Consider the following 12,561-nt stretch of genomic DNA (forward strand, 5'->3'; position numbering starts at 1 on the left):
CGCGGTCAGAGAAACCTTCATACGTCAGCACCATCTACCGTGGCAACATGCGATTACGGTCACATGTTCATACAAGCTTTTTTCCTGCATTTCTAGGCAGGAATCCGTCCCTGCAGTTTGTCAGTTTCATTAATGTTCACCCTGTTTATATAACTTTGAGATTTTTTGTTACATTTCTCTATTATTAAATTTACAAAACAATTATATATTACATATATCGAAAAAAGGTGCGTATTTAAATGCAATGTTGAGTCGAAATTTGAAAGCATTCGGTAAAGAACTTTCGGAGATTTGCTATTAGGAACATTTACCGTTTATGTATAAGTAAGACGTTCGTTTCTTCAGAATCTCAAATCTCCGAAAGTTCTTCAAGGATAGCTTTGATACTTTGATACAACAATGGATTCGAATACTCGCGTATTTTTATACATCTACTGGGCCAACAACTGGTACATACATAATAAAAGGGGAAAAATTATAAAAATTTAGATGTTGGGTTGTTCAAACTCGTTAACCTCCGAAAGTTCTTGACCGACAGCTTCGAAATTTTGACACGACGTTGAATTTTGATGTGGGCGTGTTTTTAGGTATAAAGGAAAACATGATTACCCAGAATCTCAAGATGTATCGTTCTGATTTACCTCAAATTTTTATACGTTACTGTAATAAACGTTTAGACGCATTATTTATACACTAATGAAATGCTGTTAAGAAACAGAAAGTTGCATTTATGGTTTATTGATTTTTGATTAGAAGATTAGAATACTACTACAGATTCTGGATTTGCTACAACAATAAATAAGGCTCAAGGTCAGAGAGAGGGAGGAAGAGGAGTAATGGACAGAGGGGTGGGAGGAAATGAGCATAGAAAATGGGAAGCAGGAAATGGACTAAGGGAGGGTGCAAGAGGAGATGGAGAGAGAGGGGGAAGAAAAGATGGGCAGACAAAGGGGAGAAGGTGATGGACAGAGAGGAGGAGAGAGGGGGGAGGAGGAAAATGGGGTGATGGAGAGAGAGGGGAGGGAGGAGAAAATAGGCAGAAAGAGGGGAAGGAGGTGATGGACAGAGACAGGGGAAAGGAGGAGATGGACAAAGGAAGGGAGAGGTGGAAATGGACAGAGACAAGGGAGAGGAGGAGGAGATTAGAAACGTGCGGTTTCTCTTTTATTTCTTTTCCATTAAATTAGACTGAGCCACCATGAAGTGTGGCCGGTACAACTAGTGTTTAACACGAGAAAGGCAAGCTCGCAGTTTTACCTTCTAGCGTTTCCACCACTAGCATTCTTCTTGTTGGTTTGAGCATAGCTCGTACCACTGTTTCTGCGTTAAGTTGTGAAAAAATCACGAACATTTTCATTTTTTTATCCCTTCGCAATGAAGTGTAAAGTAACAAAAATTTTGAAAGAATTTAGTGTCCCTCCACAACAGAACTATTACAGGGTGGTACTTTTGAAAGGGGCACGGCCGATTCTTTTCCCTCATCATAGCTGAAGTCAAGTTTCTGCTCTGCCTCGAATGACTTCATAGTCGACGGGACTTTAGATACTAATTATTCTTTCCTTTCTTTCGGTCCTCTCAGCAAGGGAATATCCTTGGCATCAAAGCTGGATTATCTGTGTGTCACTCGATCTCATAAGTTGATAGAATCTGTAATTAGAACTGTGTGAATATTCCACGTTGCAGGATGCATCTTCAATGTGTATTCATTTATGATTAACAGTATATTGTAACTTGTTACGTACTTTAGTTTACGAATCAGTTACTAACAATATTACTTACACAGCATCAGTCTAGATCCAGACGAAGAGGGCACGGATGACGGCCTGTTTGAAGGACTGAAAAAGTTTCTGGAGGAGGACTTGAGTATTGAAGAGCAAAATCATTTTCTTGGAACAACGGCGCCGGCAATTGTACAACGAGCTCTTCAACTGAAACAGCTCAAGCCTCCTAGCGGACTACACTTCAGTCTCCAACAGCAAGGTAACAGATTACCTAATTCCTCTTAAGCACAAGTATCTCCTGAATTCTCTTAAACGAATTTTTTTCCACCTCTACATTTCTGAAATGACTGGAGCTCATGCCTTAAGCTTTAATTCAACATTTCACAAAAATCAGGTTAATTTCTACACAGTATCAACTGCCACAGTTAAACTTTGAGGAGATCCGCAGCACTTTCGGTGTTGACAGAAACTGAAATTTCAGAGTTGTATAAACAAGTGCAAAAAACAACTTGAACACGTAGTTAACACTTGGAACCCGACGTGTGTGATTCTGTGGCATCCTTAAGGAAAATAAGGAATGAAAAGCTGTTTCTTTTAGAACTTACGACAGATAACGAATGGAATAAAAGTATTAGTATTCTGAGTGATTTATTTCACGCCAACAGATTCCCCAACTCACCGGTTTGCTCTCCCATTTACAACGATTATAGTAATTTCAAGAGCCATTATCGTTAATCTCGTGCGGTGTTCGGAAAACCGGAATCGTGTAACTTCTTTGAGGTAGTGCTACGTGACTGTTCTCCGGTGGTATGTGGCTATTGTCAGAAGGATAATGCTGAGCTTCTTTCATCTTCTTCTTCGGCTTACCCACTTCAGCATTCATCGCAATGTTTGCATATTGCATGCCCTCGTTCATCCATTCTTTTTCACCGTGTCGTCTTGTACCCACAATGTCATTTCAGTTCAACAAGAGAAAAACATGGTGTGTTGTCTGCTTGAGTAACATGTACATGAATTGTATATTTTCATATTTAAGTCATTTTGGACACATGTCTGAAGAGGGAAAGACCACCAACCAGGCATTTGGCTGTTTTGAGTATAAAATAAGCACTTTCTGCTACACCCTGGGATCGTCGTTGTAGCTCTGGGAATATAAACAAATAACTGACGACACTCAAAGGATTCAGTACTTTTTAAGCAAAACTTCGAAGTCACTTTAAGAATTATAAATTTTAAAGTAGAAGAGTAACATGTGTTAACAACCTAAACCTCTTTCCTGTGCAGGGTCAAAAGTGTTCAGTCTCATAATTTGAAATGTGGAACCTTTGTCGTCATTTACACTCAGGTGACAAAAATCATAGGATATCTACTAAATCGTGTCGGAACTCCTTTTGGCTTGCGTAGTGCAGCACCACAACATTGACTCAACAACTCGTTGGAAGTCTCTTGCAAAAATATTGACGCATGCTGCCTCTACAGCCGTCCCTAATTGCGAAGATATTAACGGTGCAGGATTTTGTGAACGAACTGACCTCTCTATTATGTCCCGTAAATGTTCCATGTGACTCATATCGGGTGAGGTTAGGTTAGGTTAGTGTTGTTGAACGTCCCGTCGACAACGAGGTCATTAGAGACGGAGCGCAAGCTCGGGTTAGGGAAGGATGGGGAAGGACATCGGCCGTGCCCTTTCAAAGGAACCATCCCGGCATTTGCCTGAAACGATTTAGGGAAATCACGGAAAACCTAAATCAGGATGGCTGGAGACGGGATTGAACCGTCGTCCTCCCGAATGCGAGTCCAGTGTGCTGACCACTGCGCCACCTCGCTCGGTCATATCGGGTGATCTGGGTGGGAAATCAACCGCTCGAATTGTCCAGAATGTCTTCCAAAGCAATCGCGAACAATTGTGGCCTGGTGACATATCGTGCATTGTCTTCCATAAAAATTCCATCGTTGTTTGGGAGCATGGAGTCCATGAATGGTTGCAGGTGGTCTTTGTTCAGCTGGACCGGAGAACCTAGTCCATTCCACGTAAACAGGTGCTTGTTGACAACTTGGGTCTATTAATTTGTGGGGTCCACGTCACACTCGAACCCTACCATCAGCTCTTACCAACTCAAATCGGGACTCGTCTGACCAGGCCACTAACTTCCAGTAGTTGGGGGTTCAACCTATATTATCACAATGGATTGTTGGCAACTCGGGCTTCGTGGGGTTTGTGCCAGCCTCGAACCCTACCATCAGCTCTTACCAACTCAAATCGGGACTCGTCTGACCAGGCCACGGTTTTGCCGTCGTCTATTATCCAACCGATACTGTCACGAGTCCAGGAGAGGCGCTGCTGACGATGTTGTGTTATTAGTAAAGGCAGATGCGTCGCTCGTCTGCTGCCATAGCCCATTAACGCCACATTTCACCACACTGTCACTGCATTGCCCGCGATGAGAGGTAATGCCTGAAATATGGTACTGTCGGCGCACTCTTGGATCTCAGAATGTTGAATTCCCGAATGATTTCCGAAATGGAATCTGCCATTACCGTTGGTCGTTCAGAGTCTATTACTTCCCGTCGTGCGGCCATAACCACGACGGAAATCTTTTCACATGAATCACTTGAGTGCAAGTGACAGCTTTGCCAACGCTCTGCCCATTTATACCTGTGTAAGCGGGAGTAACGCGTACATATATGTGCATCGCTGTCCCATGACGTTTGCCACTTCAGTGTATTGTACGCAATAATGAAGCATAGAATAACAATCAGAAACAGAAGCAACTCAGTTTTCACCAGCGAAAATCAAGCTCTTCTCCCCAAGACTGATTGTCGGTCGAAGTAATATACCATTAAGGCCGCAGCCCCCTTCAACAAACAGCCTAGCAATGATCAGACTAAGCTGTAAGTCATCGTAAACAACCTACTGGGACAAAATACTGGTCACCCACTGTAGACGGTACAGGACTGGTACGAGGCAGTCATATGACCCAGGGAGAGTTTGTTATTAACTGGCAACCTGCATAAATTATTGTGTTGTGAGCCTCCTATAGACTATGGAGTGGTAAGTTGGGGGACCCCCCCCCCCCCCCTCCGCAAACGTACACACACACACACACACTACTGTAATATTTGTTAGAAGTCAGCAGTATTTGGAACACATCGTGTCGACTGTTCTCTTTTTTCTGTGGGCAGATGAATAACAGTAATTGCCATATATTTACTCTGAGGTGACAAAAGTCATGGGATAGCGATTTCCACGTATAGAGATGGCGGTAGATTCGCATGTAAAAGATATAAAAGGTCAGTGCATTGGCGGAGCTGCCATTTTTTACTCGGAAGATTTATGTTAAAGATGTGTACGACGTTATTGTGGTCACAAGACGGGAATTAAGAGTTTGAAAGCGAACGGTAGTTGGAGATAGACGATTGGGACATTCCATTTTGGAAATCGTTAGAAAATTCAATTTTCCGAGATCCACAGTGTGAAGTAACCGCCAAGAATGTCAAATTTCAGGCATTACCTCTCATCATGGACAATGCAGCGGCTGACGACCCTCACTTAACGACCGAGAGCAGAGGCGTTTGCATAGAGTAGTCAGCGCTTGCAGATGAGCAGTACTGCATGAAATAGTCGCAGAAATCGATGTGGGGCGTACGACGAATGTATCCGTTAGGACAGTACGGCGACATATGGAGTTAATTGGCTATGGCAGCAGACGACCGACGCGTGTGCCTTTGCTAAAAGCACGAATCCTTTCACCTAGGCTCGCGATAAATTCAGTTGGACCCTAGACGACTGGAGATGCGTGTCCAGGTCAGGTAAGTCTCTATATTAGTTCGTAAGAGCTGATGGTGGAGGTCGAGTGTAACTCAGGCCCCGTACAGCCATGGACCCAAATTGTCAACAAGGCACTGTGCAAGCTGGTGGTGGCTCCATAATGTTGTGAACCGTGTTTACATGGAATGAACTGTGTCGTCTGGGACAATTGAACCGATCACTGATTGGAATTAGTTATGTTCGGCTACCTGGAGACTATTTGCAGCCATTCATAGATTTCTTGTTCCCAAACAACGATGGAATTTTCATGGATGACAATGCGCCGTGTCACTGGGCCACACCTGTTAGTGACTGGTTTGAAGAACATTCTGGACAATCTGAGCGAGTGATTTGGCCACCCAGATCGCCCGACATGAATCCCATTGAACATTCATAGTACATAATCAAGAGATCAATTCATATACAAAATCCTGCATCATCAACACTTTCGCAATCATGGACAGCCGTGCATAGAGGCAGCCAGGCTCAATATTTCTGCAGGATAATTCCAACAACTTGTTGAGTCCATGCCACGTCGTGCTGAATCATGATTTTTTTTTTTTTTTTTGTCATCAGTCTTTCGGTTAGTTTGATGCGGCCCGCCACGGATTCCTCTCCTGTGACAATCTCTTCATCTCAGAGTAGCACTTACAAACTACGTCCTCATTTATTTGGTAGATATATTCCAGTTTCTGTTTTCCTCTAAAGCTCCCTCTAGGGCCATGAAAGTTGTTCCATGATGTCTTAACAGATATCCTACCATCCAGTCCCTTCTTCTTGTCAGTGTTTTCTACACCTTCCTTTCTCTTGAGAACTTCCTAATTCCTCATATTATCAATCAACCTGACTTTCAACATTTTTCTGTAACACCACATCTCAAATGCTTCGATTCTCTTCTTTTCTGATTTCCCCACAGTCCATGCCTCACTACCGCACAATGCTGCTCTCCAAAAATATCTCGGGAATTTCTTCCTCAAATTAAGGCCTACGGTTGATACTAGTAGACTTCTCTCGGCCAGGAATGCCCTTTTCGCTATTGCTAGTCTGCCTTTGATGTCCTCCTTTCTCCGACAGTCATTGGTTATTTTGGTGCCTGTTTTGCAGAATTTCTTAGCTACATCTGCTGCGTGATCACCCATCCTGATGTTAAGTTTCTCGCTGTTCTCATTTCTCCTACTTCTCATTACTTTCGTCTTTCTTCGATTTACTCTCAGTCCACATTCTGTACTCATTAGGCCGGGGTGGCCGAGCGGTTCTAGGCGCTACAGTCTGGAACCGCGCGACCGCTACGGTCGCAGGTTCGAATCCTGCCTCGGGCATTGATGTGTGATGACCTTCGGTTACTTAGGTTTAAGTAGTTCTAAGTTCTAGGGGACTGATGACCTCAGAAGTTAAGTCCCATAGTGCTCAGAACCTATCACTCATCAGATCCTGTAATTCTTCTTCACTTTCACTCAGGATAGCACTGTCAGCAGCGAATCTTGTCACTGGTAGCCTTTCACCTTGAATTTTAATTTCACTTTGAAACCTTTATTTCCATCATAACTTCTTCGGTGTGTAGATTGAACAGTGGAGGACGAAAGACTACATCCCTATCTTAAACACTTTTCATTCAGAGACTGCGTTCTTCGTCTCCCAGCCTTATTGCTCCCTCTTGGTTCACATTGTATTTCCCTAAAGCGTACCCCTATTTTTCTCAGAGATTCGAACATCTTGCACCATTCTTCATTGTCGAACACTTTTTCCAGGTAGAAGTATCTTATGATGGTGTCTTGATTTTACTTCAGTCTTGCTTGCATTATCAACTGCAAAGTCAGAATTGCCTCTCTGGTGCCTTTATCCGTGCTAAACGCAAATTGATCCTCATTTAGCACTTCCTCAAGTTTCTTTTTCATTCTTTTGTGTATTATTCTTGCCAGCAACTTGGATGCAAGAGCTGTTAAGGTGGTCGATAATTCTCGCATTTGTCACCTCTTGTAATCTTGGGAATTGTGTGGATGACGTTTATCTGAAAATCAATTTTATATCACCAAACTCATACGTTCTACACAACAACGTCAACAGTCGTTTTTTTCCCACTTCCTCGAATGATATTAGAAATTCTGATGGAATGTTATCGATCCCTACTGCCCTATTCGATATTAAATCTTCCAACGCTCTCTTAAATTTTAATTCTAGTACTGAATCCCCTATCTCTTCTACATCGTCTCCTGTTTTATCTCCTATCACGTTATAAGGTAAGTCTTCCTCCTCATAGAGGCCTTCAATGTACTCTTTCCACCTATCCGCTCTCTCCTTTGCATTTAACAGTGGAATTGCCATTGCATCCTTAATGTTACCGCCCTTGGTTTTTAATTTCACCAAAGATTGTTTTGACTTTTCTGTATGCTGAGTCAGTCCCTCCGGCAATCATTTCTTTTTCAATTTCTTCAATAGTCCTGCAGCCATTTCGCCTTACGTTCCCTGTAGTTCCTATTTATTTCATTCCTAAGTGACTTGTATTTCTATATTGTTGAATTTCCCTGAACATTTTTGTGTTTCCTTGTTTCATTGATCAACTAAAGTATTTCTTGTGTTACCAACGGTTTCTTTGCAGATACCTTCTTTGTAATTACGTTTTTCTTTCCAACTTCTGTTATTGCCCTCTTTAGAGATGTCCATTCCTCTTAAACTGAACTGCCTACTGAGCTATTCCTTATCACAATATCTATAGCCTCACAGAACTTCAAGGGTATCTCCTCACTTCGAAGTATTTCCGTATCACACTTCTTTGTGCATTGATTCTTCCTGACTCGTCTTTTAAAAATCAATCTACTCTCCATCATTACTAAATTATGATCTGTGTCTCCTGGGTACTCCTTACAATCCAGTATCTCCGCCTGTCCGTGATGTAATCTAACTGGTGCCTTCCCGTATCTCCCGGCCTGTACACCTAAACTATTGCTGTCGGTGTTGGTTTACTGTCGATTATGATGAGAACAACCCTGTCACTGAACTCCTCACAGTAACTCACTCTCTGCCCTATTCAACGTATTCTCTCGTTATACCATTTTCTGCTGCTGTTGATATTACCCTATACTCATCTGACCAGAAATCCTTTTCTTTCCATTTCACTTCACTGACCATCCACTATATCTTCACTTTTCAGATTATCCAGCTTACCTGCCACGTGCAAACTTCTGACATTCCGTGGTCCGTCTCGTAGAACGTTATCCTTTCGTTGGATATTCAATCTTTTTCTCGTGGTCACCTTCCCCTTGGCAGTCCTCTCCCGGGGATCCAAATGGGTGGCTAGCCAGGAATCTCTTGCCAGTGGAGAGATCATCATGGTACTTTTTCAATTACGGACCACATGTCCTGTGGATACAAATTATATGTCTTCAGTGCAGTGGTTTCCATTGCCTTCTGTATCCTCATGTCGTTGATCATTGCCGATTTTTCCTCCTTTTCATCTTAAAGACAGAAGAGTGCCCTGAACCTCTGTCCGCTCCTCCGCCCTCTTTGGCGAGGCCGTTGGCGGAACCAGGGTGACTTCACATCCCAAAAGTCTTTGACCGCCATTGCCGATGATTTTCACTTAGAATTTAAGCGGTAGCGGTGTTCGAATCCCGAAACGAGTACATTGTGAATAATAATCAAATCCGCTTCCCCATTTTGTTGTTGATCCCGTTTTGTTCGTTATTGTTCGTTGCATTTGCTCGAGGCGGATGTCCCATGACTCACATGCAGGTTCACCATTGATCCAGACACTCAGTTTTATTTTATTTTTTGTTTATTTTTTTGTTGCGAAGGGCAGCTAACACTGACCGAACACGCTGAGTTACCATGCCGGCTGCCCCTAGACTCCAGCTGCAGCACTACGCCGGGTAATAGGAAGACCAACACGATATTAGGAGGTATCCTGTGATTTTTGTCAGCTCAATGTAAATACATTGCAGCAACCGTCTTAAATTGATAACGGCCGAGGAATACTTAGCCAAAACCACTTGACGCGGCTGGGTAACTTGAGAGAATTTTAAAGGTACATATCGTCGCATACGTGTATTTTTTTTAATTTTTGAAAGTACTGGAGACAAGTAGGAATCACACATCACATCAGATATTCCATCATAATACATCTGTGGGTACTGAGTGATAGGGAAAGTGAAAATGTACACTAATTATGCCCTATTAGTGTAAAATTTCAGTTTTGATGCCGATACAAAGTTACACCGTCATTCTCGACAACCTTAAACCAGTCTTTAAAAACACATCATTTTTCCTGTATCTATTGATTTGTGTAACTTTAGACCTTCCAAAAGGAACTCAGGTTTAAAGGAAATAAAGCAAAGTGTTAATTTAGTATAGCGAGTTTATTTTGAAATAACAAGATATTTGTATTGACTTGGCATTGCTCAGTTTAAATCATTGTCTTCAGAAGTTCTGTTCAACGCAATTAAAGAATAATCACGAGCCTAAGAGCTTGTAGGAAGGTAGAAAGACAAAATACGAACTAAAGTTCAGAGGTGATGAACCCCTTACTTTTAGTACAAAATAATGCAAGTAGTTGAAACACCAGCCATTTGAAGCAAAAGTAGCAAGCGGTGCAGAGATATCGAGAATGGTAATATGTTACCAAGAGTGAATTATGCAGTTGATACACTATCCAAATGCTTTCGAAATACACAGGAAAAAAAAACCGCAACACCGAGAAGAAGTTGTGCAACATAACGGTAGTTGGTAGTCGTGTTTCTACATCTAAAAGATGTCTGTTCAAATCTCACACCAGTCGCATAAGAGTGGCGCTAGTAGCACCACTAAGAGAATGAAAACCACGTTTGCTTTGAATACACGTTGTAATTTTCGTGAGTGTTAAAGTGCGCGTCATTTATGTTAGCGGCCGAGTTTAGGTTCTTTCTGCTCATCTGACGTCACAAATCACAGTCAGCCAATGAATAGAGAACGACGTTGCCACATCTCGACTGCAGTGCAGAGCATGGACGAGTGTCTTCAGTTTTAGAAACGTTCAGTCATAAATAAAGTAATAGAACAAAAGCAATGTTTTGATAGCAGACATTCTTTTATAGAGAGTTTGGAAAAAGCATTCTTTATACCAATTGCTTCATATTCTGTTAATTAATTAAACCAAACAAGCAATAAGACTCCTAATTCAGGCGATAGCAAGGAAAGGTGTTTGTATCACTCTCACGAACCGCTTTTTCGCAATAAAGAGCAGCGGTAATTGTTTATTTCCTATTGTACTTCGACGAAGCGTGAGTAATTCATAGTCATACCAACAGTGTTTGTCAGTATTTTGCGTGACGTCTTATAGTCCTCATGGCGTTATGTGGTCAGACGAAGTGCATTAGCGTAACGGTTAAGGTGTTGGGCTGCTACGCGAAAGGTTATGAGTTCAAACCTAGCCGGCACGGTAACTCAGCGTGTTCGGTCAGAGGGTTAGCTGCCCTCTGTAATAGAAAAACAGAGTTAATGGATCAACGACGAACTGAAACGGGTGTCTTGCGACGTCCGCCCCGAGCAGATACAAGGAACGAAAACGAACAAAATGAGATCAATTTTAAAAAAAAAAAAAAAAACCTTGTGCAGTGCGTAATATTTTCATTATTTACAAACAATTTCGAAGTGCCTTACTTCACGAATTATATTTGTTTGAATGCAATTTTTTGAAATTTCTAGTGCTTTTGTCTCTTCATTAACCCTTTCGCTGCTGCAGACACGTGCTCCCCGCATTCCGCGCTGTGCGCGATTTTGTCATCACTGCACTGCTCGCCTGTGCAGACACATGGTGTTCCCACTGCTTTGACGCACTTATCATTCGATTTCACTAAAACTATTTGACCCAAAAGTTTGATTTTTACACGTCTTCTTGACTGACAAAATAAATGGTTCAAATGGCTCTGAGCACTATGGGACTTAACATCTATGGTCATCAGTCCCCTAGAACTTAGAACTACTTAAACCTAACTAACCAAAGGACAGCACACAACACCCAGCCATCACGAGGCAGAGAAAATCCCTGACCCCGCCGGGAATCGAACCCGGGAACCCGGGCGTGGGAAGCGAGAACGGTACCGCACGACCACGAGATGCTGGCTTTGACTGACAACTTCCCCCCATAAATGACTTAATTTTGTTTCGATGTTCAACGCAGTTATTATGCAGCATTAAATATAGTAAACCATTGCACGAAATTTTGAAGAGTTTGCAGCTGGAAGTCCATAGCGTATACTTTCAGTATGGTCGATTTTAGTTGCCACAATGTTGAGAATGAAATGTGAACAAGATACCTAAATTTCATATAAAATTTACTGTATAACAATAGCTCATTGAAGTACCACACAGGTGTCGTATGTAATATTGAGAAATATTCCGTCCACAGCAGCCGGTGTCGCCATTTGTTTCCTTCTGTTACGTTATTTAGGTGTTGCACTACCAATTTCACGTAACTAAAAATGTGTGTGAAATCTTATGGGACTTAACCGCTAAGGTCATCAGCCCCTAAGCTTACACACTACCTAACCTAAATTAACCTAAGGACAAACACACACATCCATGCCCGAGGGAGGACTCGAACCTCCGCCAGGACCACCCTCAGAGTCCATGACTACAGCGCCTGAGACCTCTCGGCTAATCCCGCGCGGCTTTCACGTATCTGGTTGGATAGGCTGAGATATAATTGCCGAGATGGTTTACGTCTATTGGAATATGTTTCCGCATACACCGTACAAGAACGAACTGCATTCTTCCTATCAGAGGAGCATGTCGACTTTTTCAGCACTGTTAAATCCTATCGTCCGCTCACGACCTACTGCTGTTATCAACATTAGCGGCTAACTAACCTTTATAATGAAAAAGAATTTCCTTCGAAAATTTTTATTTTTAGAGTGATTAAAAATAAACGGTGTTTAGACTTTATATGTTATTATTAAACCATGAACTAATGAGTCAGTGAGACTGTTGGTATTACTTACTTTTAACAGACTTTTTATATAATGATGAAGCAATTCTCAGTGCATCTTGAGTGCTACCTAC

At 42.1% G+C, this 12,561-nt stretch overlaps 1 protein-coding gene across 3 annotated transcripts in view; it reads left to right on the forward strand.

The window, feature by feature from the left end:
* Window positions 1-12,561, forward strand: part of LOC124774986 (probable poly(ADP-ribose) glycohydrolase 2) — a 451,377-nt gene that overhangs the window by 355,789 nt on the left and 83,027 nt on the right. For all 3 annotated transcript variants that reach the window (XM_047249731.1, XM_047249732.1, XM_047249730.1), the window contains one exon: window positions 1,784-1,980. In XM_047249731.1, coding sequence (XP_047105687.1) covers window positions 1,784-1,980 — 197 coding nt within the window. The remainder of the gene's footprint in view (window positions 1-1,783; window positions 1,981-12,561) is intronic.

This window comes from Schistocerca piceifrons, chromosome 2 (genome assembly GCF_021461385.2).
Source record: "Schistocerca piceifrons isolate TAMUIC-IGC-003096 chromosome 2, iqSchPice1.1, whole genome shotgun sequence".
In the NCBI taxonomy this organism is placed as follows: domain Eukaryota; kingdom Metazoa; phylum Arthropoda; class Insecta; order Orthoptera; family Acrididae; genus Schistocerca; species Schistocerca piceifrons.